Source organism: Ursus americanus, chromosome 34 (genome assembly GCF_024610735.1).
Source record: "Ursus americanus isolate L20-20 chromosome 34, mUrsAme1.1.p, whole genome shotgun sequence".
In the NCBI taxonomy this organism is placed as follows: Eukaryota; Metazoa; Chordata; class Mammalia; order Carnivora; family Ursidae; genus Ursus; species Ursus americanus.
In genome coordinates, this window is record NC_142160.1 from 9,565,817 (window position 1) to 9,593,476 (window position 27,660).

The 27,660-nt window shown below is 46.8% G+C and overlaps 1 protein-coding gene across 7 annotated transcripts in view; it reads right to left on the reverse strand.

Moving 5' to 3' along the window:
- Positions 1–843: 843 nt before the first annotated feature.
- KANK1 (KN motif and ankyrin repeat domains 1) overlaps positions 844–27,660 on the reverse strand; it is a 181,756-nt gene continuing 154,939 nt past the window's right edge. For 6 of the 7 annotated variants that reach the window (XM_087858759.1, XM_087858757.1, XM_087858758.1 and 3 more), the window contains 9 exons: positions 14,781–14,978; positions 14,031–14,139; positions 12,598–12,840; positions 11,121–11,208; positions 7,889–8,108; positions 5,451–5,593; positions 4,622–4,822; positions 2,505–2,603; positions 844–1,904 (listed from right to left, as the gene is read on the reverse strand). In XM_087858759.1, coding sequence (XP_087714885.1) covers positions 1,842–1,904; positions 2,505–2,603; positions 4,622–4,822; positions 5,451–5,593; positions 7,889–8,108; positions 11,121–11,208; positions 12,598–12,840; positions 14,031–14,139; positions 14,781–14,978 — 1,364 coding nt within the window. In that variant the 3' untranslated portion in view covers positions 844–1,841. The remainder of the gene's footprint in view (positions 1,905–2,504; positions 2,604–4,621; positions 4,823–5,450; positions 5,594–7,888; positions 8,109–11,120; positions 11,209–12,597; positions 12,841–14,030; positions 14,140–14,780; positions 14,979–27,660) is intronic. The other variant, XM_087858760.1, reaches the window with a different exon arrangement.

The following is a 27,660-nucleotide window of genomic DNA, read 5'->3' on the forward strand; positions in this document are numbered from 1 at the left end:
TGGCGAATCTGTCCCGGGATGGACAAAGGTGCTCATGCCCCCAGGTAGCTGTGATCTCACTTTCATGGTTCAAGGGAGAGGACAGCCCTTCTGTCCCAGATGTCCTGCCATGGGCCTGGGCCTGGCCCTGGGTGGGGGGAAGGGGGGGCGCGCATCTCTTACCGCCCCAAGTTGGCCTCAATTTCGAGCGCTGCTTTGCACAGCTCCTCTGAGTTCTTCTCTAAACAACGCATTCCTCCCAGCCCATGAAACAGGCAGTCCAGGCCAGGCACTGTGATACACACCTGCTGGAAAATCTGTCCTCTGGTCTCTTTCTTGAGCTCAGCAATGCATAAACAGATGAGGAAGGAAAGAGGAACAGAGAAGAGTGTGAGAAAAGCCTCTGTGATATTTCTCCCGTGCACCTGGCTTCCGCACACAGCCTGGGTTAAAATTCACCACCAGTGACGGTGCCCAAACACCTCATTTGGATTTTGGCCGCCATGCTTCTTCGTTTTAATGGGATGGACTCAGTCCCTTGTAAAAGGGACTGCAAGGCAGGTGCCGTCACCCAGCAGCTGCACCCAAAATGAGGACCTGGGAACAGCTCACTCATTGTCTCCCCTTGGAGATTACCTGTCTGATGAGCTGCTTGCCTAATAACGTCTTAAATTCCTGATGCCTGACGGGCAACCTGAGTACCGGGCACAGCTGTGTGAACAGAGTTGCGCTCTCCTCTTGGCCAAGTGCAAGACCAGCGGGCCGGCTCTCCCCGCCCGCGCAGTCCATCAGCCTGGGCTTCCAGGGCCGTAAGTCAACAGGGTCGTGCAGACAGCTGTCAGAGACAGAGCGGGGACACGCAGAAGAGCTTAATGAAATTTTATTTGGAAAATATGGCAAGAGTCTAAGGCACTTCAAACATTTAAATACATATAAGACCAAAGTAAATGTGACATGGTAGAAAGGAATCCATAAATACGTGAAGAACTACACTGTGTTTCCCTAGAGGCAAAAATAAATCGCCAATTCCTCTAACGAGATCCAACCTTTGCCATTAGACGCAGACTTGGGTGATGATTAATAAAAACATGGTAACGTTACGTGTAGTTCTTCATGTCTCAATGACTATGGAATATAAAAGTTGAAAATACTGTGTCAATTTCTTATACAGATACCTTTTATATAAAAAGTCATATAATACACCCACCTAAATTAACCCAACTGAAAAGACTTCCTTTCGTAAATTTTCTGCTTTTCGAGAGTTCCGTTTTTGATTTTTAAACCAGAAACCTACCAGACCAGGCCTAAGGTCTGATGATCAGTCATTCAACTGCCCTACTTTAGAAGAGTAAACACACACACACACACACACACACACACACACACACACACACACACACACACCAACAAGACCATCCTGGAATGGAATCTTCAGAGAGCTTCCCAATGGCTCCACAGTAAGTCAATATAAATACTTGTGGAACATTTTTAAAAACGCCAAGCCAGTAAGAAGCTGATGCTTCCGGGCAGCGGCAAGGGGAGGAGAGAAGGAACGGACGTGGCCCGCTCAGGTCAGGTTACAATATCCTACGACTGTACATAACGGAGCAGAGACTCGACAGCAACAGAGCCGGGGGTAAGCACGCCCGACGCAGAGGGAAGATGGCCAGGAGGGAGGCGACGTGTGCCCGGCGGCCAGCTCCTGCTGGCTCGGCTTCCACTGCGCAGCTGCAGGCTCAGCCCTCCCGTTCTGTGTGCTGGTGAGCTCAGGCACGATACGTATACATTCAGTATCTGTCACCCCAACAGGAACAAGTAGCAGCTTAATGGTGGCGTGTACATGGACAGCTATTTGCATATAATCAATCAAATGAACTTCGGTGGGTGGGACCAGGAGATGTCTTCCTTCCAAGCCTAGGGGTGCCCTAGAGACCGGGAGAGGAGAAAAAAATGGGGGGTTAATAAGTGACCTCAGGCCGAGGTGTCCTCTGTGACACGGGAACTCTGTCCAGCACAGCTGACAACCACCTGTGTGTGGGTGTGCGGACGGCTGGACCGCGGAATAGAGACCCATTAGCACCAGCTGTTCTGGAGACAGCTGGGCTCGGCAGTGCCACATCCGGCCATCCTGGGACGTCAACATCCTGCTAAGGGCGGACTCTCGAACCACAGGTTGCTGCTCACCGTCTGCTTTAGGAAAAATGTCAGGAATGTAGTAGTATGTACTCGTGGGTGCACCAGGTGCCCTCTGGATAATTCTGCCCAGAATGAACCCCTTCACGTGAGGGCGTCAGAGCGTCTGTCTCCCCAGGACAGGCAGAGGCCCAGCCTCTGCTGTGCTCACCGTCAGGAGTCCTGGCTGTCTGGGGCGGGGGCAAAAATCATGAACCTTTCAGTTCCAGACTAAAAGTCCCAGTTTCAGAATCCTCAGAAAACCTGCGTCTCTTGTTAGCTCCCTGAAGAAGGGGGCCCACTGGGCTGGTGGACTTGAGCCTGTTCACAAACGCCAAATGCACAACACTGACCGGAGACTGGGCCTTGGCGAAGTTGACGTGGGCGTACAGAAGAACCGCGATGTCCTTGTGTCCCGCCTCCAGGGCTATCGAGAGTGCGGTGCTGCCGTCCTAAAGATCACACGGAAAAGAACAAGCCAGGGTGGGTTCCTCAAACTTCTAGACAACCGAAAGGACGCAAAACAAATACTCTCCAAGAATTGTTAAGGTTCCCCAAATCTGTTCAGTCCTTCAGGAGACTGTTCTGGACCTCTGTGCATGAAGCCCGAGGACTGCAATGAGGCACCCCCCCGCCCCCCGCCCCAGTGGAGTCACAGTCCGAGCACAGTCACCTCATCCCTGCTGCGCCTCCCAGTGGTTAGTGTGTTGGCACGCGCCCCACGCACCCTCAACAAGGGCGGGCTGCCCGGAAGGACTCACCCCACTACTCTTCCCACCAGCTAGGGGCAGTAGGAGGCGATGGGGGAGAAACCTGAATGTCTGTGTTTCTTTATCTTTACAGCGAGCAGGCAGTACCACAGCGTATGATCTGACACCCTGCCACTTGCTGACGATCTTTTAACATTGCCCTTGGGGAGGGAGCCGACCCTCCAGCCCTAAGCGCCCCCATCGGCTGCCGCAAACACCATCCACGCAGTCACTGCATCCTGCTGCCTTCAGAAAGGCATTTTAGGAAAATCTGAGAGGAAACACTAAATATGGGGCAGTCAAAGGGTCCAGTTCGGTGTTCGGCTTCCATGAACTTGCAGGGCTTTGTTGCGTGTCAAGGAGGGACAAGGCGAAACCCAGCACAATTTATTCTGTCTGCTCTTGGAATTAGGATGCCCTTCTGGTCACCAGCAGCAGGAAACAATGCTCGTGCGGTCGGCATCTTATAGTCCTTCCCTCCCACCAGAATTCTCGGAGCTACCTTCCCTCCCACTTCTCTCCTCCTTCCTTCCTCCCTCCTTCCTGAGGTGACCAGCATTTCTGGAAGCCACTGTGGCTCTGGGACCTTTTATTACTATATCGACTGGCTGTTTTTTGCTGAGAGCGGAAGTAAAAGCAAGCAAACAAAAATCAAGACACATGCAATACACACTGCTCTCGAGGAAGGGTAAGCTGGAGGCTCTCCCTCTGCTCCCGCTGAAGTTAAGGGCATGTGGGACAGGTGCAGCTTCTTCACCCCCAGAGAGGAGCGTGCCAGGCAGAAGCCTGCCGGCGGCCCCTCGGTCCTTGGTACTAGTCAATGCCTGCACTGGTTTGCTTTTCCTGCTGCCTTGGCCCCCCCCCCGGGATCTGACGCTTAGTGCAAAATAGGATATTTTCCTTCCAACTTTTTAGTGCTTTGGGCTGAAGAAAGCTCTGGGCCAAACCTGTGCTCAATGGAGATGAGCTTTCCAAAGCAGAACCAACCCAGTCTGACCTCTGTGACCTTTGCACTTTGAACCATGGCACCACCCAAATATTAGTTCCTGTGCCTTCACCTACTGGTACTCTTTCCCTTCGGCCTGGAGACATCCAGAGGCAGCAGCTTTCCTTACAGTGTTTCCCAGGCTAGGGGTTATCTGGCACAGGGACAGCTTTGGAACCGGGAGAGCAAATCGGGGTTACGATGATGGAAAAGCCAGAGCAGGAGCGGGGAGATGTGCTCGAAGGAGCCGGACGGTCTGGAGGGCCGAGCTGGTGAGACACACGAGTGATTCCCTCTGAGGGGCCCCGTTTCGGGGGTGGGAAAGTGCTTCGCTGTGGTGACAGCTGGCTCCAGCCATCTAGTAGTTCCGGCCTGGAACAACTAGCAGTCCAGCTTTCCCAGGACCCGCAAGATGTCCACGCTCAAACTGCTCTGTGCTGTCAGTCTGCGCCTCCCCTTCCGCGGCCTGGCTCTCGGACCGGCTCCTCACCCTCCTCCCGTAACGAGTGTGCGCGGGGCCCGATCTTCCTGCCTTTGGTTCTAGCTACCGGGAGAGTGAGTTTGCACATAGGACACGCGGCCGTGCGGGGCGGGGAAGCGCGGTGGCCGGGACCATAACACAAAACCCCAATGAGCAGCACGGAGGATGTGCCCTTTCCCCCTGCCAAGGGGCACGGGCAGAGCTCCCGCCCCGCGGCCCCCTGCACACCCCGCGCAGGCCGCGTCCGCTCCTTACGTTGTCCTCCAGGTGGCCGTTGCAGCCGGGCTGGGCCAGCAGCAGCTTGACGATCTCCACGTGCCCGTGCTCGCTGGCACACATGAGGGCCGTGGAGCCCTCGTCGTCCTGGATGTTGACGTCAGCGCCGCAGGCCAGCAGGCCCCTCACCATGTCGATCCGCCCGTGGCTGACGGCCAGCATGAGGGCCGTCTGTCCCGCCTGTGGGGAGAAACGCATCAGCAGCACAGCCGAGACCGGCCGGGAGGGCGGCCTGCACTGGGGGGGGGGGGCAAGCGGGGGGCCGGCGTGACGACAGAGGGAACAAAGCAGATGTGGAATTAACCTGGGGCTGGGCGGTGGCAGGAGAAGCAGCTTCCTGTTCTGAGCCAGGAGCTAATGTGTCAGTGTAATGTGTCAGGGCTCCCCCATCGCTGGGAGGGTCTGTCTCCTTACAGCTAGGAGCCGGGAAGTTCAAAGGTGCTTAGAGGTCCAACCAGACCAGGGCCACTGTGTGCCCAGCGTGAAGACACTACACCACGGAGACAGTCAGGAAGCAGCCACTGCCAGGCAGATGGCGGGGACTCCCCGGCACTCAGAGGGGGGCCGACCTATAGGGCACGCGCACCCTGCCCCACACAGAGGTGGGGTGCAAAGCCACAGAGGGGGACGCCCGCGATGTGACACTGAAGCCGGTACTCCACTGGCATGTCTGGTCATCAGGGGCAGCCGGGCAGCCACATGGATGTGGGGCTGGGCCACGGAGCACAGGCTCGGTGATGACTCTGCGGCTGGGCTGGGTGCGGGTCGGAGCTGTGTGAGCGCGGACCCAGGAGACAAGTGCGCTCACCTGGCTGGCTTTGGCGTTCACATCCCCGCAGCCGAAGAGTTCCTCTACGACGCGCATGTCCTTCTCGGCTTCCACCGCGGCCAGGGCTGCCAGCATGATGGGGGTGTAGCCCGCTTTGTTCTGGTGATCCACGTTACACACGTCTGCAAAGACACGAGTCTTGTCAGGGAGAAGCCTTCGACAGCAACGCTTCTCCCCAGGGACCAAAGGAACAGGGTTGGGAGGAGACCATTGAACCGGCCTCCGGTGCTCCAAGTCACCCTGTGACAGACGTTTTCATACTCAATGAAAGAAGAGGTTTTCTGGTCTTGTGTGAGGCCAAAAGCAAAAGTGAGAGTAAGTCTTCAGAGCACCCTTGTTCGTAGCCGGTGGCTGGACAGTAACAGCTTGGAGGGCTGGGGCTTGTTTGAAGTAATGGTGAATTTGAAGAGTCCACAGAATGTGGGATGTGGACGTTCATCTGTGTTTGGGGGATCATGACTGTGGAACAAAGGAGGCAGGGAGAGCTACAAATATGAAGGCTTTGTAAAGGCTTGCATAGAGAGCACTGACTATGGCATCACCCACTCAGAGATCACTCATTCTGAGACCGAGTTTGCTCCTCTGACTTGCGTGGGGCCCTTGGAAGCCAAATTCCAATCCCATGACCCCTAGCTAGCTGTTCTCGGCACTGTGGTCTGGGAGCAAATGCAGTGAGAAACTGCCAGGGACTAACAGACACAACAGACCAGACCTTTTCTATTCCTCTAATTCTTTAAGGAGGCATCAACGATTCTTTTTAAATTCCTTTAGCACTTTCTAATACAATAAAAGGAATGGACAGTGCAGGAAAGAAGCTTTCATGCATGACCAAATAGAGTTAAAATGTTCACAATATTTCTATCATAAGGAGTGAGAAGAGAAAGTACCATGAAGACTTGTCTTAAGCTCAAAAATAATTGCATAGCAGGGATGTGATGGCATTTACACACAGAGCGTGTTTTTTTAATGTAGAAAAGGAGAAAGAAACAGCTGTGTGATAGAGAAGCACGTGAGCCAACAAGCTCTGTGAGGCTCCCCATCATCCGTGATGTTCGGGTGTTCAGAGACGTGCCGTATGGAGCCCCAGTCTCAGCCTGTAACGGTGGGAAGCAGTGGGTCAAGTATATCTAGTACAGTGATTAACCAAAGCCACCCAACCGCGGAAGTGAAATAATTTACTAAAATATCATATCCACACAAATTTTCCAAGGGTAGATTAAATTGTTACTTTCGAGAGTAATCTGAAATCCTGTTTTCGGCTCCACTGGATATTACCCACTTCTCCGTTTAAACAACAACATGGGCTGACAGTACCACCAGCTCTGTTTATAGTCTGGAAAGTCTAAAGGGAAGGAGGCCTGGAATTCCTTCCACTAAGATGGAAGCAGTTTTAGCCTAACATAGCCCCATATGCCGGGAATAAGCAAACTTAGAAAAGGGGATACATCTGCTTGGTTACTTCCCTGCCTTAATCTAATTTCCCCAAAATGGAGTAGAAGAAATTAGAGAGTTGGATCAAGAAGCAGTAGGGGGAAGCTGGACAATTTTATTGCATATGCTAAATCAAATGTTCACATCGTGTTCTTGCTAATTTAAGACTGAGGTATTATAAATTCTGTATCAGTCACTTACTAGAAGTAAAAATATGTATTTTGAAAATAAATCAGAAGACTTGGGGATTGTCTGTACCACTGGGCTATTATATTTGAACAAAAAGTTGGAAGTCCGCTATCTTCCAAGGGGACCCTTCTGTGTAGCACACCCTCACTTCGTGTATACTACAGGCAGTGGCTGTATTCTGGGATGGGATATTCCGATTATAAACAAGAATTTCCACTGCTCTCGTTACTAGGGCTCAGGTGTAAGAATAACACTGTCTTCACTCTATGCTGAGTCCCCAGTAACAGGGTGTATTTTGGTGGGAATGGTCACGATTCTACTACAATCTGTCATGGTGGCCTTGAGTGGTCTGCATCTCAGCTAGCGCACACCTGTGCAAGGCCGCTGGATGGGGTCATGGAGTAAAGGCAAAAGGATCAGCCTGCAAGCTGACGCTGGTCCCCTGAGCCGCGATCTGTCTCCTGAGAGCGCACCCGCCCCGCCTGAGCGATTCAGCTCAGGAGGGACCCTGAGTCACGCTCATCACCGGGGAGACTCCCTGCCTGAACACAGCTGAACTGCAGCAAGAATATCCCCAAAACCTCCTTTCGAAACGGATCTGGAGTCCGTGTCACCCAGCTCTGTTCAAAGTTCCAGCCTCCCACCAGCGACTCGAGACGGGCGTCCTTGCCACACCTCGTGGAAAGGCAGTGGGAGAGGGTGGGGGGGGACCCAGACCGAGCAGTGGGTCACCCTGCTTCTGGGAGGTGAGGCGCCCCCGCGCGCGGTCAGGGAAGAGACCAGGGCGGCGTACGCACCGGCGTCCAAGAGCAGCTTCACGATCTCGAAGTTGGAGTGGGACACGCTGTAGTGGAGGGCCGTGTTGCCGTTGCCGTCGGCCATGTTGATGACGTGCCGGAGGACGTCCGGGGAGATGGCCTCGAACGCCGCTATGTAGTCCCCCACCATGGCCGGACTGGCCGACTTCTGACTGGACACGCGGAACCACTCGTGCTGCAGGGTGTTCAGGCAGAACCGCTGCCAAAACACCGGAAGGTGGCCATTAGTTCTTCTATTTATAGCCCTCCCCGAGACCCAGCTGAAAGCCCGAGAAACGAGGCCTTTTATAGGCAGAGCGTACGCAGCTAGAACCGGCTCTCAGAGAACAACTCATGCAACCCGGGGCCCGAAAAGGAGCCTCAGACTCCAAACGGGAGCATCCCTCCTGACTTCCAACCACAGACACATTCTAACTTCTGGAAATGAGGCCACGCAGCACTGCGCAGGGGCTGTCCCGGCAAGGGTCCGACCCTGTCTCTGCTACTTGTGAGCTGTACTCTCCTGGGGAAGATACTTATTCCCTGCCTCAGTTTACTCATCTGCAAAACGAGGGTAATAGAAATACCTTTTCCCCACAGTGCTTGTGATGAGGACAAATGGAGCAATACACATAAAAACACGTAGGCCTGGCTCCGTTGAGTCTTGAACGATTAATATTATGTAATTATGCCGGCCCTGCACATGATTTTCAGGGTAATCAGGACAGAAGAAATTCCTTCACCCACACTGAATTCTGCTGCTTTCTTCCTATCCAGACCACCCTTAATTGCTTCAACATCCGCACAGCACTGGGCTGAAAGCCCACGAGGGTGTGGCCAATCCAGTTCCCACTCCAATCCCAAAGACAAACGTTCAACCATGGAAAGGGATTAAAAAGCGGGTTCAAAACAAATTACGTTTCTCATTAGGACCGCCTGCATCTGATCATGAGCCCCGTGCATGCCTTCCCTTAGGCTGTGGACACATGAACATGGGGCTTATTTCATGAGCAAGCAAGTCAAACCCAGACCCTGTGAAGTTCAAGGCAGACTACGCATGACCACTGCTGGTGATGGGAAGAACCAGAACACTTTTTCCACGAGCCCTTTTTACATGAGTTTACCGTTCACCTGTCCTTTGCTTACTCTTGAAAGGTTTAGAGATACATCAAAGAAAGATGGAAAGCTTATGTCAACAGCACCAGAACTCAGGAGGTCCCCTTCCTACAGAGAAGTGGGAGCTGGAATTGCACTGGCTTCTGTAGCTTTATCGTCCTGCCACTGATGATTCAGTTTTAGCCCGTTCAATCATATTTTGCGTCACTTGATGGAAAGGGTCCTAGGTGGGGAAGAACTTCATCTAATGTTTTCTTTTCTTCTGCTCACTCTTCTGCATGTTCAAATTTCATTCCTCTGGAGTTCATCCTCACGCAGAGAGATGGAAACTTGTGTCGTTTGGGTGTTGAATTCTGTTACTGCTGCGAATGTGGTGACCTGTTCTGGTTATTGGCCCCGGCACTGTGGCTGTTCATGTGTCTACCACATTTCACGGCACAATTCCTTAAACACTTTTTCACCAAATGAGTTCAATTTAACCAAAAAGGAACTGACCACGGAGTGTGTGCGGGACAATATGCTTGGCAATCTGGGGCCAGAAAAATCAACAATCCTCTCTGAAGACCACATGACCCCGTATTTTGAGAATGGTCATAGAAAAGGTATACTACAGCTCTAAGATCTAGGGTCCAGAGGCACCAGTTTCAAGTTCAGGTTAAACCTCATGGGAAATATTAACACTGCAGTGACATTTCATGGTTTTGCTCTCCATGACTGAGGTGTAGACGGAAATTTAGTTCAACTGATGGAATTCTGTGTCCACCCCCGCCCCAGGCCAGGGATTTTATTTAGTGTTTTCTTCTATAAACACCAACGCCATGTGCCTTTTTCGTGTGCTGATTCAATGTCAAGACACAGCTGGCTCCGAGAAATTTAAGTTTCTGTAGCAACAGAAACAAATATGAGATGCAACCATTATTTTAAAAAAGGAAGCCATATGATAAGGTGATGTGATTCAGAGAGGATAAATAAAACATGGACCAGGACTCCAGAGGTATCACTTAGCCCCAGTACTAACTAGTAGCTAGTTAACGAACTCTGGTCAAGACTCCGAATCTTCAGGGCCTCAGTTAAAATAGAACAGGTCAGGAGAGACTGTCCTCACAGGCACGCACGCGCCTCTCACGTCTGTGACAGCTGCTACCAGTCCTTCCTCCGACTGTGCGTGTCGTCCACGAGGAAAACTGTGCCTTTCCGGGACGAGGTAATCCCTGAAATCCCTTCTAGTTCTAACATTTTGGTTCCATCACTCTATAATCTTGTGAGACTTTTAAACCAACCTTCTCACTCGCTGCTGACTTCTGTTACGCGGCAGAAAACTTCACGTTGATGAGATGCAAAGATTCAAACGCCTATTCTGTCTAACGGAACGTGAGAACCTACATTTTCTCAATGCACCGAAGAGAACTGTCACCCGGAGGGCGGGTCTGACCTAGGAGAGAAGCCGCGCCTCAAAACTTCAACCAGGGAGGGAGCGACGAACTTCACCATGGTGTCCGATTCACCATCGCCACAGAAACACTCCTCTGTCCTGTGCCGTGTCCTTCATGCTCCCAAAGCAGCCACCAGCGTCCCTGCTGGGTGCTTCCAAGTCTCTCAAACTGGGCGAGGATGACAAGTGCAGTGACTCCAAAGTTTAAAAATAGTGGCCGCCTGCATTCCACATGAGAACATAATATGCACTTTCATAGTTGAAAGGAATGCTGACCTCGGCCCAGATAGGTTGCTTTTTGAAAAACTATATGCCAACTTAAAAAAAAAAAAAATCTGGTGACTCTTCTCCCTGGATCACAAGGTTCTGTGAGCGGAAGCAGAATGTGTCGAAACCTGACGACTGACTGCAATTAGCCCTCCCTCCCGCGGGCAAGTATATGCCTCACGGAGGCCTCATCGCCGAGAAAAGTACAGGGTGGGGATGTCTGCTGCTGGGCCCGAGGGAAACGTTCACGGTGTGAGCAGGGCAGCGTGAGGCTCACTCTGCTTACACGAACTAGAAATAGTTCGGGGGCAAAGCACGTGGGCAACAAAAGCTCAGGGGCAGGCTAGACACCTTCACTCTGGTGTCCACTCGGGCACTTTGGACAGACTGGGGACAATGTCTGTAGGGCAGACTCACCATATCCTTGCTGGTCAAAGCTTTGGGGTCATTTATATTATTTTTCAGTAAGTTGCATGCAGACAACATCTTTTCACTTAATTCATACCTACGACAAGATAAAAGACAGAGAGTTCATGACTGGCCACCAAAGGAAAGGCATTTTTATTGCAAACTCTACACCCCTTTAAAAGACAAGAGGCCCCCGAGGGGACTTCACAGCAGGTTCAGATCGTGCAAGATGCTCTCCTGGAGGTCAAGCGGGCTTCCCTAGGCATCTGAGGATGTACAGAGCCAATGTCTCCAGCCAGAGCTCAGGCCTTTCTATACGGGCAGCTTTCAGCCTCACCTGTTTGGCCCTTATGACATTATGGAATAACATCTGGAACTTTTTTACTCCCTTTATTGTAAGTTCTTAAAAATATTTTTACTCTTATGGGTGTGAAGAGGTCGGAATTACCACGTATCCAATACACTGACCAGTAAACCACACATCTGAACTCAGAAAGTGTTTAAACCCCATGAAAATCTAAACTGAAAAATCAGATGATGTATGCTAAATAAAGGATAGCTCAATAGAGCTGTTAAAAAAAAAAAACCACAAAAAACCTAGATGACAAGAACCTGAGCCGTGTCAAAATACTTGGGACTATAAACTAGAAACACTTACCTCGTGTTAACGCAGTTAAACTTTCATTTGCAAAATTAAAGTTTTCTGAAATGTTCTATTTATACTCCACACAGTGAAAAACCGTCTTGAAATTTCCATCTGTTCTATTCTCTGTTTTACAAAAGCACTGATTGCACATTTGCTAGCAGTCTTTAAAATCTGCTACATCGTTAGGTACGTGTTTCAGCCAACCAGAGTTGTTTACTGGGTATTTCAGGTGCTGTTTAGAAGACTCCCAAACCCATTCTTGTGGCGCTCCCTGTCACTCCATCATCCACAAAATGCAGACATGTGACTGATCACATCATCTTGGCAGTGAATGCAATCTATGGCTGGGGCTAAAAAACTGCTCCTTTCACACACAGCGACCCTATAATAACAGTACTGACCCCTGTATCAAGATAAACGGCTAATGATAAAATCGGGAAAAGACATGTGCTGGCCACACAAAACTCTAACGTGCCTTTAAATAGAAGGTGGGTTGTTCAAACACTGGAAACTTCAGTGGCATGTAAGAGTTCTGTGGACGGTGACTCCACATGTAAAATAAGCCAGCAAATACATTTAAAGGAAGCAAAGGTGGCAGCCTGACCAGGCCCTTCTCTTTGTTACTCTCCGAGATCTAGGAGTTATCTCCCTCCGCACCTGTATTTATTAGCAACATGACATGACGGTCGTACCTCTGACGATGAAGTCTAGCTTTCCTCTGGGGATCGGAAAGACCCAACCAATAGTTAACAATGGCAAAATCTCCTCATCGGCCAGTTCTCTGGCCAAAGGCACATTCAACGTGGGAAGGGTTAGGGAGGGGAGGGGAGGGTACCACACCTCTCTCTGATTTCCACCTTCTCAGGTTCACATTCTGGAACCTGCATCTCATCTTCCACCCTGGCGGACTTGAAACCTTCAATATTAACGGCATGGTGCCCTTCCGCCACTCCCCGAGTGTCTTCATCCTCCTCTTCCTCCTCCTCTTCCTCAGGAGGATACTCAATGACATCACACTCGTCATCTGACTCGGAGGAAGAGCTTTCATCCGAGCTGGAATCATCACTTGAGGTTGTTTCATACCTAGGTGGCAATTGGGAGTTCAGGAGATGCAAGGTGTGCCCAGAAAGACCCTGACAGAAACTCTTATGCAGGGAAAGCGGCTGACTCCAGACATCTGACCAGTGGTTTTAGACCCTGCATTTAGAAGTTCAAAGTAAGGTCTATTTAAAAATCTGGTGGTTTTGAATGGGTTCTGACTTAAAAGGGATAACTTGAGTTGCCAATTAGTATCATTATACTACTTGCAGAAAAAAAAATACGTATATACAGCACCTCTGGCTTAGGATAAATCAAAGGAAACTTACTTCAGGAAAGCCGGGTCTGCAGTGGTTCATTTTTTCTGTTCCCCCCCCCCTTTTTTTTCCTTTTCCCTTACATTCTTCCTATTTTGCTCCCTTAATTGTCCCCGTGTCATGGTGAACAGATTATGGAAGTAACTGATAGTTCCTCTGACACACGTCCTCCAAAACGTCCTGGGCCACACTACCCAACTATTGACTTCAAAGATTCAGAAAATAGGCCCCATTAACTTAAATCTTTATATAATGCTTTGCTACAAATATTATCTCGACTAGCTGCATTATTGCTTTCTTGTCGAGGCCGAGGCCATATACGGATTAATAGATTAGCTCCTCTGATTCAATTCTAGGATGACAAACAGGCTTCATTATTTATCTGGCCCAAAGAGAAGGAATAAACAGCTATTTAACATTCTATTTAGGAAGGAAAGAATGGAAGGCACAGCTGGATCAGTGGCCAAGTGAAAGGCCCTACAATTTTGTATGTAAGCATGGAGAGCTAAGCAAAACAGCCCATTCTGAAGGAGCGGATGGCCATCACCAGCCCATGGAGTGATGCTCTTGCCTCTTTCTGTTTGGTTTTGAGTCTGATACAGGGGAAAACAAGTTGTCCAACACCGCAGGACACCTGCCGCCTGCTGCTTCTGTTGAAGGCTACTGTTTTCGGACCAGAGGTGGGAAGGTGTAAATCGCTCAGTGTCACCAGGTGTCTTCTCAAGAGTGACATATCCTTAAAGACAGCAAGAAGAGGACAGGAGAGGAGCCCAAATGCACCTTTCTGAGGGGATCTTCCGTCACCAAGATGTGGCTGCAGCCCAGACTGGGCACCTTTAAATGGGACTTGAGGAGAGAAGAGGTGAAGGAGACAGACAGACCACGTACAGAGTGGCTGGCACCACCATCTTTCCTTACCCTCCGTTGATGCCAACAAACTGAAGATTCTTCTTTGTGCCATTTGAATCTTTGTTGCCATCTTTCTTCTTCATGATAGACTTCAGTGTGCTTTCACTGTTTGTACATACTGTGAAAAAGGGAATCGAGGTGAGCAAAATTAACACAACTCATATCCACACAAGTTAAGGGACCAAGAAATTTTTCTTCGTGTTCATTTTTTTCTTATTCATGTAAATTTAGATCTTGGCCCGTGCATATGAGATGCTTGCACAAAATCCACTGGAAAGATGTGTGCATGTAAAGGAAATAATTTGAAGTTCTTTAAATGGGGAAAAAACCACCATTAGTACTTCCAGACATAACAAAAGCAACGACAACTAGCATTTGTATCAGGCTTCACTGTTTATAAAGCAGTGTCGTATCTCATTCGGGCCTCAGAAACCACTTAGGCCCTAAAATAGGGATTATTATTGTTCTTTTCCTTCAGCTGAGATAATCTGGGAAAAAGTTATGCCTGCCAGACAGAAGGAATGAAATGCTATTTAAAATATTTCATAATTCACAAAATCAGATGCGTTTTCTTCGGGGGATGGCACACTCCTTTGTTTTGCAATCTTTTTAAAGATGTTCTAGGCCTACCTTCCTAACACTTCTTAGCTCAATGGTTTTTCCAGGTCAACCTATGAGGCAGTCTAACATTAGATTGGGGTGCCAGCAGCGCTGGTCCTAGAATCCCGAGGCCGAGCAGGGCTGAGTGAGGAAGGTTACCATAGAGGCCGGCGGCTATCTGGTCGTCCGTCAGGTTCACGGGGGGCAGCGTGCTTTCCTGAGAGGGGCAGGCGTCCTGGCTGCCGAAGGGTGTCCCTTCTGTGCTCCCCATTGCTTGTTCATGCCGGGAGGTCTGGATGTTGAACGGAGCTCCTGCTTGAAGGCCTCCACACTTACAGGTGTATTCCAAGCTACCGCCTGTCAGGAAGGAGACAGGTGTAGAAGCGTGTGATGTTAAGACCAAACGAAATGGGCAACACTGTTGTTGTTGTTGTTTTTTTAATTTTTGCAACTCATCATTTTCTCAAGTGTTTTTCTCCCTCTGTTTTCTTTTTGCATTTTTGGCAGTACTGTGGAAGCCACCCAAACTCAAACCCCAAGGCCTTCTTGACCCTTAACCTTCCCTTCATCACCACATCCGGGTCTGCCCAGGCCGGTCCTTCCACCTCCCTCTCTTCCCCCTGCCCCAGCTGCTACTGCCCGGGTCGGCTCTGGTGGGGTGGGCAGCATAGCATCCTGACGGCCTCTCCCTTTACCACGGCCTCTCACACACTCTGCTGAAGAGCAAAACTCCACCCCTCAAATCCCATCAGCACTCTGGCTAAAACGAATCTGAGCAAAGCTAAAAAACACTCCCCTCTGCTCAGGAAATGCAGCCCACGATGCTTGGCCACATACTCTAGACCACCCATAGCCTGACACATCTCATTACCTCTCCACCTTTATTTCCCACCACGCCTGGGGTCCCTTTGGAGGGGAGGGCTGCCTCCCAGTCACGAGATGCTGAGAGTGGATGTCCCTCATTTTCCTGACAGCTCGTCTTGGTAAACACTCCTCTACTGGGAACGCATCTTCCTCCCCACCTTCGCAGGGTCAAGCCCTCGGTCACCCTCTCTTTGAGCCTTCCCTGACCGAACTAAACATGACTTTCCTTTCTCTGACTCCCACAGTCCAGCTCTCAGACCCTCTTCCAGGATCTGTAAGACAAAAGATCTGGGACCGCCTAAGACTCCCTTCTAGTCTGTAAGAATTTGGAGGGCACGAAATTGTGCGAATCAACTTTCTCTCCTCACATCTACTAGACTGCTTTTGTGTACCCCAGGTACTTAATGTTTGTTCACTGACTCGAGCAGAAGAATCAGACCAATTCATTGCATATAATTAATGTATCTAGGAATACCACGGTATCTTTAATGCGGCTGCCACGGCAAGATGTTTACAATGTATGGTTAAACGAGAAAAGCAGATAATAAGATTCTACGTATGTGATCCTATCAGAAAAATATACAAAAGTTACCTGGAAGCTATGGAGATTTTAACTTTTCTCTGTATTTGCCATTTTTTGAGAGTGAACATTAACTGTGTTCAAAATCACTTTAAAAAAATAAGAAAATTCTTTGACTAGCAAGTTGTTTCTAAGAATTTTATCTTAAGGATGTACAAAAAGATACAGAAGGATGTTCACTGTTTCCATGCATACAACAGTGGAAAGAGGCAGATACCACAGTATGCCAATAAGAAACCAGTGAAATTAGGTCTGGTGTATTTATACAAAGGAATTCTATGCAGTCATTTAAAATGTTGATGTAGGCAGACATTTTTAGCACAGAAAGATAAGCATAAAGTATTACTGAGTTTTAAAAATAGGTTATTAAATCATTTGGAGAAAATAAACCTATTTTGGCAAATAATTATATTTATATGTATGCATACTAGAAAAGTCTAGAAGGATACACAACAAACCTGTTTAACACTGCTTTTCTAAGGCTAAAGAATTACAGGTGGCTATAATTTTTTCTTCTTCATTGTTGACTTCCTAAATTATGCATTATAAATGTGAATTACTAATCCAAATAAATTTAAATCTACCCACAGTAATGTCCTATGATAAGGATTTAATCACAGCTTTCTCTTTTTTAAAGCTCTGAAATTGGTTAGATCCTCAGAAGAAAAGAAATTTAAATACTGATCGTATTTTGAGGCAATTAGGGGGAAAAAACAACCATGATAGATTCTGTAACTGTTCTCTTCAAACTCTACTGTTCATAGGAATCATCTGGGGATATTTGCTAAAATGCAGATTCCCAAGCACCTGTTGCCATAAAATCATTCTGTAGATCTGCGATGGGGCCCCAGTGGTGGGCGTCTCTGACATCCCCACTGATCACAAGACACTCTGATGCACGTGGCCCACTTTGGAAAGTGCTGGTTTAAAACAATGACGCTCTGATTAAAAAAACTGGAGGGAGGCAAAATGCTCACAGTGAGGCATTAGGGATCACCTAAATTTTAATTCTCATCTATCCAACCTAAGAATTGTGAATGCCAGGGAGGTTCGGTGACTTCATAGCTGGACCAGAACCCACATTTCCTAATTGTGTGAGCAGTACTCTGTCTGTGAATCAGTAGCACAAGTGCCCTCCTCTAGCTCTGCAGGCAAGGGCCTCCCAGGGGACTCCACAAATCCACTCCCTCCCTCAGCACACATGCAACACCGGGTATAACCCTCCAGATAATATTCGGTGCCCTTGGACCTGATGTGCTTCCCCAACAGCAAAAACGGAAGCTCTTTGAGCGCCTCTGACTTACTTTAAGCAAAGTAAACAAAGCAGTGTATTGGCTTCCATTCCCCCTTCTCCGTCCCCACTCATCAGTACGGCAGAGACAGTGGGGTGACCTCCCCAGAGTCTCAGCAGCTACAATCCCCGAGTGCCAGCACACTCTTCCTGGAGAAACTCTCTCATTAAGCATGTTCCTATTCAAGAACCAGTGAGGACTTTTAAAATGCAAATACCCCAACGGTTTTTTATTATTTTTGAAATCAGAGACATATACAAAAGCAGACACCAGTATAACGAATCCCTGCGTGCCCATCAGGGCTTCAAGAGTCATCGGAGCTCTCTGGCCCAGCTAGACTCCTCCACCCACTCACACGGGCGTGCTGGGAAGCAAAAACTGGAGGGCCTATCACTGCCATCCATAACGATTTTAGCATCTATTCCTCAAAGAGCTCTTAAAAAATAATTATAGAGCTAAAAAAATAACCTACAAATTTTTTTAAAAAGATTATTGCATATTTGGTCAGTATTCACATTTCTCCGATGGTCTCAGAAAAACTTTTGTAATATATCTGAACCGGAATCCTTGTCACAGATTTCCACTGGTTGCTCTGGGTTTTAAGTTTTTGGATCCATAGATTTCTCTTTCTTTTATATATTTTTTTCATTTTTAATTTTTTAAAATATTTTATTTATTTATTTGAGAGAGAGAGAGAGAGAGCAAACGAGTTTGAGAGAGCACAAGCAGGGGGAGTGGCAGGCAGAGGTAGAAGCAGACTCCCTACTGAGCAGGGAGCCTGATGCAGGACTCAATCCCAGGACCCTGGGATCATGACCTGAGCCGAAGGCAGACGCTCAACCAACTAAGCCACCCAGGCACCCCTCTTATTTTCTTTTTGAACAAAGCTTTCAAAACATATTTATAAGTTGAGGTATAATTTATATACAAGGAAACACACAATTGTGGAGTTTAATGAGTTTCAGTAAATGCATATGCCTGTGTAACCACCTTCCTCATCAAGACACAGAACATTTCTAACAGCTCAGTAAATCCACACTGACCCTGCCTGCCTTTGCAGACAATCTCCCCCCTCCACGGAGGCCACTGTTCCTCTTTACCAAAGCTCTGTTTTTGTCAACTAGGGTTTCTTAGAACTTCTCCCATCTCCCAACCTCCACCGGCAGGCACCTGAGGGTCCTTCATGATGAACAGACAGCTTTATCTTGCCTGTGGGAGTTCTAATGCTCAACCCTTCCCACCCTCTACGCGTCCCCAGGGCTCACATGACGCCATCACTCCCACCTGTGTCCTTCTTACTAGACCGTTCTACAGGCCTATAATTTCAGCAAATTTCACCTTGTGCACTAGAACCATACTCTTCGAGGCTTGCCCTGGTTCTACTTCCTCTATAGCCTTTCTCCTCTGGTGCTAGTCCGCAGAGGTCTGTTTTCTCCCTCCCTGTCCTACAGCACTTAAGTGTCCAGACCAAAGTATGCCTGTCCTCTGTTTTCTTGGCTTCACGGGTGTCTCCTTCATAAGAACGTGAGCTCCTAGAATCCCTCCGTTCTATGCTCTTGGTTGGGTCCTCTTCGGTGCCAAGAGCAATGCTGGGGAATGGAAAGCCTTTCCTAAGCGCCTACGTAATTCGACGGAAACTCACCAGGGTTCCGTTGAGACTAACTAGCAAGGCAAAGAACAACATTAAATGTTAAGCTAGTCCTCATTTGCTGGAACCAGAGGGAATGTGTCACCTCTGCTGCCAGAAAATGTTTTTCGGACGGTGCTGAAACTCTGGCTGCTCTCAAATGGTCCGTAAACAATTGTCTGAACTTGATCAGGACCATCGTCGTTAGAGAGCACACAAAGAATGAGACGTGCACCAGCCCCGGACTGCTGTGTTCGACTCAAACACAGGAAAGGTGCAGCCAGGAAAACCAAAATAAAGAGGACAACAAAATCCAACGGTCTTGACCCGGGCTGCACTTGAGAACCAACAAACCTGGGGGTGGGGCTTTTAAAAACACAGATACAATGAACTCTCCGTAGGGGGGCCCAAGTGCAGTACTTTTAAAAAAAGTTCCTCAAGTAATTCTAATGTGCAGCCAGGATTGAGAACCACTGAATTATTTAATGGATATAAAATTTGACTGCTGAGGGGCGCCTGCCCGCTCAGTTGGTAGAGCATGCAACCCTTGATCTCAGGTCGTGAGTTCAAGCCCCATGTTGGGCCCAGGGCTTCCTTAATAAAAACAAACCTGACTGTTGAAAACAAGGGTTTAGACTTCCCTCTGGTTTCAATCCATCAACTTGGGCCATTTGAATTCCTATGAATGACTGGAGTTTAGTTAATAGGCCTGGACCATTAAGGGTAGAAGTCCACGACTACCAGTAAATGCTACCCCAACTATGTGGGTAAAACCACAGAAGTAACCACAAAACACCTGCAGAATTCCACCATTCTGGGCCTAGAGGCTCAGAGCTCCCACCAGGTGGCAATGGTTCCCACGGGCACCACTGGGGAGCTCGGCAACAGGGGAGGGGGGCAGCTGTGCTTCGGTCTTTAAATAATAATGACCATAAATGCCAATAAAGCAGGAACCTCATTTTACAAGTTGACCAGATTAGTGATAACTAAAAGAGAGTGAGTCACAGAAACCTCAACGCTCTGGAAAATACGAGCACCTCGAAGTATTAATTCTAAAATACATTTAATATATGGATAATTATACTACCTAAGGCAAACTATAATGAAAAATAAGTCACTTAAGTGAAAACTCTGTGTATGTTCCTGGCTTTAAACCATTTAGGATGCACCATTTAGAAATGTTAAAAGCAAACTATTTTATAAGAAAAAGCCTTTGAAGGAAAACAGGGCTGGAGGAGTTTTTGTTTTTTACAAGATCACTCTCTCCAATTTCCTGTGACATTTCTCCATCTAGAATTTGTATTAGTTCTTGGTATATTGCACTGTGTATCTATATTTGTTAGAAAATTGATTTTAAAAAATAAAATGGCTTTTAAAAATTTCTCTGTTCACATATCCCAACTCTTCTGCCTTGCAACCCACACTTTTATTTATAATGCCAAGAGATTTCTAAAAACGCAACCATGAACACTGTGGGCCAGCTATTAAACATGTATTTTGTCAAAATTTCAGCTAAACATTCTGATCTGATTGCTAAAGAACATGTAGCTTGTTTGTCAAGAAGTGGGACTGAAATTTCTGAATCATTACAGAGGCCATGCAATCATTTAGGTCTCTTCCCCAAATAAAACCACGAATTCAAACGGATCTGAATACATGTGTTTTTTCCATAAAGAATAGGGCTTGGGCATAAATTCATCCTTTTCAGCGCACATATTGGTTTGGGGAACAGACAGTGGAGATTATTCATGAAGAATCACCTGCTTTTTTGGTACATATTACTTCTGGGAGAAGGTATGCCTCTTTGCTGGAGGAGAAAGGGCAATGCCATTCTGATCCAAGGCTCAACATTCAGAACTCTGCCTGAAGGCCAAGGCATGTGGCCACCAACTCAGTCAACTTGAACTGGAGAGCTTCAAGGGTCAGAGTTGTAGTTTAATAATTTCTAGGGCCATTTTAATATTTTCCTGGGAACATTCTAGACAGCTGTCATGAATGTATCTAAAAGTGGGTACTTAGACATTAAAATGCTAGAGTGGATGAAGAATCAGATTCTCCTTCACCACAACCACACCCACATTTAATTACAAACCATCCCAAGACCTGACCCAGAAAAGCCACACTGACAGGCTGCATTAACTAAAGTTAGGTTAAGCATGGGTGTGCTTCCAGATACAGCTAAAGACCTCATCTCCTCCCCTGATCTCAGAGGGACTGACTGCAGCTGAACTCTTGGAGCACTTTCTGTTTGCACATTATTTGGTGGCTAACACATACTGCCATAGGTGATCATTCATTTTTCTGGTGTACATGGCTTGGCTTGGATTGGTCCAATTGGACTGCGAGTTCTTCAAGGCATAGACCGTGTTACATCTTTGCTGCAGTACCACACTTTGCACAGAGCTGACAGTCAATGCATGGCTATCAATCGACCTGAACAGAGAAGGGGACAGAGCAGACTGTAAACATCTTTACTGAGGGGCACCTGGGTGGCTTAGTCGGTTAAGTATCTGACTCTTGGTCTCAGCTCAGGTCATGATCTCAGGGTCCTGAGATAGAGCCCCGCATTGGCTCAGCACTCAGTGTGGAGTCTGCTTCTCCCCCTTCCTCTGCTCCTCCCCCTGCTCCTGCTCTCTCTCATAAATAAATCTTAAAAAAAAAAAAAAATCTTTACTGAGATATGAACAACTAGCTGCTTGGAGGAAGAAAAAACAGCTGTGGCCACTGTCCAATATCAACAATTCACTTCACCATTAATGACTGAACATCCAAGAACTCAATTCAGTTCTAAAAACTACCAATCTGTATGCTTTAGCCAGAAATGAACTGCATACTTTAGGAGGCAGAGTATCAGTCAGAATAAACTTGCATCTTTTTCCAGAGTTGCACAGCCATGTTACCAATACTCATTTAAAAAAATAAAGCATCAGTTTAAAAGTAAGATTTTCAAACATGTGTCCACGGATGGGTTCACAAAGGTGGTGGACAGATTTTAAATCCTTGTAAAAGATTCTCCTTTGGGCGGGGGGACTCTTCCCCAAGGTTTGTAACAGATGTCCCAGATCTGCAATTTCATTTTTTCTGAGTATCAGCTATCTCTTTTGAAAATCTGATGAAAAGTCTTCAATTTCTTCACAAAAATTCCTAACACAAAACTGTTCATAAAGCAGTGGCCCCCAGATCTCTTAAGAGGCCTTGCTCTAAAGGCGGTTTATTCCAACAATATTTCCCCGAAACAGGGCCTGGGCGTGCCTACTGGGTGGTGGTGGTGGGTGGCAGCAGAAAACCCATGAATTTTAGAAAAATACTTTCTGGGCTGAATCTGATGGGTGGCCTGCTGAAGAGCAACTTTTAGAGAATAATTCTGCTGAAAGGGCTCCAAGCAAGAAACATGGAATCGAACCCTCTCATGACACAAGAGGGCATGGCAGCCCCAACTCTTCCTCTCTCAACCGATACTGCAAGTTCCTGAACCACTTCCGGGTCAGCTCTTCTGACTTCCGGGTCAGCAGGCCCTCCCCCTCCATCAGGCCATTATACACTGCAGGGTTTCAGAAGCATTTTGTCCGAATTATACGATGCTCTTGTAGCATTTGTTTTAATAAAAAATTGTGATTAAAAAAACCCTCCAAGTCCTTGGATAAGCAAATGGTGTATTATTTGAGCTAAGAGAAAACTCACTAGAAATGGTATTTCTATAACAACTTTATTTCCCTGATTGTGTTTTGGCTCAGATCTCTGTCTACAAGATCACTTTCACAGTTATGGGAATGACTTCAAGTTCATACTATTTAAAAATAAACCCAAGATAACTAAGGGTGCAAATATGGAAGCTGATTTAAAAAGCAGTTCTTCTGAGTATGAGAGATTAATTTTCTACAAATTGTGGCAGGCAGTTAAATTATACTGTTACAGTTTTGTTTGTATTTGCTCAGAGACAGTTATATAGTTTTGGTGTATTTGTAAATGTAAGTCATTCATTTATGATTTTCTCTCTCCAGAGGGAAAAAGGAAAAAAAAGAAAAAAAAATTAACTCACTCCTCAACCCAAAACAATCCGACTGATTTACAGGCAGAATAAACATTTTTTTCCTAAGGTTTGTGTGAGAACAGAAACTTATTTCCTCTTAACTTAGTAATTCCATAAAAGAAAATATTAAGGAACCATGTGGAAACTTACACCACGAGAAATCAAAAAGCGCTTTATGGATCTATGCACCTTGATGGTTACTGCAGCATTACCAACAATAGCCAAATCATGGAAGCAGCCCAAGTGTGTCTTGACTGATGAAGAAATAAAGAAGATGTGGTATAATTTCTACTTTGGAATATTACTCAACCATAAAAAAGAATGAAATCTTGCCATTTGCAGCAACATGGATGGAGCTAGAGGGCATTATGCTAAGTGAAATCTGTCAAGTCACAGAAACACAAATACTGTATGATTTTACTCACAAGTGGAATTTAAGAAACAAAACAAACAAAGGAAACAAGAGACAGACAAAAACCAGACTCTTAAATTTAGGAAACCAATGGTTACCAAGGGGAGGTAGGTGGGGGGGGGGGGTGAGTAGGTGAAACATGTGAAGGAAATTAAAGATACACTGAGTCCTGAGTAACGCACAGAACTGTTGAATCACTATACTGTACACCTGAAACTAATATAACTGTATGTTAACTATACCGGAGTTTAAATTTTAAAAAAGAAACATCGAGGAAATAAAAAATAGAGAATATCTTCGGTCATCAACAAATTTCAGCTGCTTCGAAATTATGACAAGGTCTCTTTACCCCTAGAAGAATATTTGTGACCTATTAGGTGAAAAATACATAGAATATGTAGGATTCAACTTTTGTTAACAAGAAATCACGTCTCTAAGATCTAGAGACACACATACACACTTGTACACGCCAATCTCACAAGGGGTCACCCCCAGAGAGCACGAGGGCGTTGTTCACTCTTTAAGCTCTTCGGAACCATTAATTTGTTACAAGCACATATTCCAATTATTATTTTAAGAAACTGAATAGGGGTGTTAGGCATTGTGGTGCTACAAAACAGAACGCTCTTTTGCCTGTGAAAAAAGGATGCCCTCGGGGCACCCTGGGGGCTCAGGTAAGCTTCCAACCTTTTTTTTTTTTTTTAAGTATGATCCATGCCAAGCTAGGAGCCCAACGTGCCTATGTCTTGAACTCATGACCCTGAGATCAAGACCTGAGCGGAGATCAAGAGTCAGAGGCTTCACTGACTGAGCCACCCAGGCTACTCCAAGGATGGAGCCTACTTAATAAATAAATAAATAAATAAATAAATAAATAAATAAATAAATAAATAAGGCATGCCCTTAAATCTCCAACCTAGAAAAACTGTGAAGTCTCTGGATTGGGCACAAATACACATAATTCCACTTAGGCTTTGTTTTTAGCTTTTATACAGACTCTGAATGACTCAGAATTGAAAATGTATTCTACTTATTTTGTGTTTTCCCATTTTTACCGAGATCTTTATCTTGACACAACTGTTAGCTGGGGAGGCGTAATGATTGAGGGAAAAGGATGATAGGCAGAACGATGAAAATGAACATTTGGATTAGAAACAAGAGACCACTTGTGCAACTTGTGTTCAGCAATTTGTTCTGTATCTACGCTTCCATTTCTGGAAGTAGTAACACAGTGACAGCAGTGACAGCCAGCGTTTACTGAGCGTCTGTGCTCTGTGCTGCAGACTATTACAAATGCTTCACTCACACGGACTCATTCAACGTTCACTTTGACCCCAGGAAGGAACAAAGACAACATGTCCTTGGGGCACAGAAAGAATCTGAACCCAGAAGGTCTGACTTCTGAGCCCAAACCTAGCTTTTTAAAATCAAGTACCGGGTTCCTGTAAGTGATCGTTTTTATGCTGCTCTTTTGGTGACGTCAAACTCCAATTCCACATGGTTTCATTTGGGGGAGAAAACGTCTATGCTGTACGTGCCTTTTGGTACAGAAATGTCTTCTAGACGGGACAATCTTCTATATTGTTCGGAGCCCGCAGTAAGCCCCAGTACGTTGTGACACACCTTTACCCTACACAGCTTCCAAGTGTTGAAGATCTCTACCGTATCAAGCGGCTTTAGTTCTCAGTCCATACAGCAAACACCGAGTAAGGAGAGTTTAATGCTCTGCCCTCACCGAACTCCTTCTGCATTACGACGTTAGAATATGAATGTGATGCGAATTACAGAAATACTTTAAAATTGTTCTCGTGTGCTCTGAGAGGGAGCTGCCACCATGGCCAAATGAATGCTATTAAAAATATTTATACTTCTGGGACACCTGGGTGCCGCAGCCGGTTAAACGTCTGCCTTCAGCTCAGGTCATGATCCCGGATCAAGTCCCACATCGGGCTCCCTGCTCAGTGGGGAGCCTGCTTCTCCCTCTGCTCCCCGCCCTGCTCATGCTCTCTCTCTTGCTCTCTCTCTCAAATAAATAAAATCTTTAAAAAAATATCCATACTTCTGCTTGAATGCTGTAGGTCACCTACATCTTAGCTGATTAATTAGGGGCTCATTTGCAGGGTCAGATCTAAACAGTGATGTCTGGAATGTCGGTGTGTCTGGAAATGGACCACAAAGCACTGTAACACAGCCAGACAAAACCTTCTCCCCGTTCCTGAAGCTCAGGGCATCAGGCAGATGACCGCAAGGGTACAGCTAAATATTTCTGGCAGGAATGTGAAACAGAAATCCCAGTTTGGGGAGGAGGGAGGAAGCTGGCAGGAAAATGTTCTTATAATGGATGATCCACTGGACCATCTGTGTCTGGAGATATTTAAGGGTTTTATTTTGACTTCACATCTGACCTCATGATTTTTAAAAAGAAGTGGAAACAGACATATGATTAGTTACTTCAGACTTTGCTTCAGTGCACATGTCATTTTTATTCTATTTACACTAAAATGACCCCTCTGTACACTTACTAGACTTGATTCTAAAAGGCAAAAACCCCACCCATTGGCTGTCATTGTCGTGTTTTCTCTTCTACAATAAGCTATCTGTTCCACAGCATGTTTACTGAAAACCAGCATGAATTCAGGTTTGGAAGTAGACACTCGTGAAGATGAAAAAAAAAAAAAATAACCAATTTCTATTTTAAAAACACTACCCTTTTGACTGTAAAGGGAAACAAAGAATTTAAAATTTCTGTCAATGGCTTACTCACGATTCAGTCCATACTGCACATTTTCACATCCAATTAAATTCAGCGTGCACTCATCAATCATCTGAAGCGTTTACATTCATTCTACCTGAAGCATTTGGTCAGAGAGGACGGTGTGTTTTTGGTAGCTTCCCAAACCTCAACTAGAGTTTAGCCGGTCAACAAAAGAAGCCACACGGGACGCACTACTGGCGACACCACCAATGACAACAAAGGCCTATCCTGAGCTCACTGCGAGCCGGCCGTGAGCACAATGACCACCTTATCGGATGGGTGCCCTTCGAATCCCCATTTTACAAATGAAGTGTAAAGAAGGGTGACTTTCCCCTCTCCAGGTCATGCTGGTTCGAGCAAGCGGGAGAGCCAGGAACAGAGCCCTGTCCCGGGAGGACATGATGACCGCTTAGAGACACACGGAAAGGGAAGTCATGTTAACGAGGCTTGCAGCGAAATATTATATGTCATAAAATCTTCCAGGGTAATTTCTCAATTAGTTTCGGTTTAAAGAAAAGCGGGGGATGGGGCGCCTGGGTGGCACAGTGGTTAAGCGTCTGCCTTCGGCTCAGGGCGTGATCCTGGCGTTCTGGGATCGAGCCCCACATCAGGCTCCTCTGCTAGGAGCCTGCTTCTTCCTCTCCCACTCCCCCTGCTTGTGTTCCCTCTCTCGCTGGCTGGCTGTCTCTCTCTGTCAAATGAATAAAATCTTTAAAAAAAAAAAAAAAGAAAGAAAAGCGGGGGTGCGCAGGAATCCCAATGAGTAAAGGATGAGAAAGACAAAAACGTTAAGCACCTATCAAAATGAACCATGAGAAAGGCTCCCTTCTCTGGCTCCGGAGGCCCTTATCAGAGAGGCCTTTCTGGACCATCCCATCTCCAATTGCCCCCACCCCGACCATCACCACTCACTCTTCCTATAACTGGCACTCTTTTCTTCATGGCATGAGTCACCTCCTGACATACTGTGCCCTCAACCAGAATGTAAGCACCGTGAGGACAGAAGCCTACACCTAGGCTTGGAAGAGAGCAGGAACAGAATTGTTATTTGCTGAATTAATACATGAATTAATACAATCTCTCTCCCTCCGTCAAAGTTTTAATTAAGAACATTTCGTGCCAGTATTTTCTATGGAGCATGTACTGGTAACTATGGTTACAAACACTGTAGGACTCTTCAGGCTGTCCTGTACAAAATGAACAAGTACATAACTAGAAGACACCGTAGCAAACCAGCAGCCCCAGAAGAGAGCACTAGGCCAGCCAAGCCACGCTTGCTTTTCAGCTCCTAGCCACAGCTCGCAGCCAGAGGCCAGTGAAACCCTCAGACGATGGCCACCAGCAGAGGTCCTTATGGGTTTTGATTCTTGGTGTTTATTCTACTTAAGACCATTCTAAAGCTTTCTCCAGGGTTTCAAAAGCTGGTTCCAGCAGGTGAAAAAATCCACACCTCCTGGGAGTACATTATCTCCCTCCTTC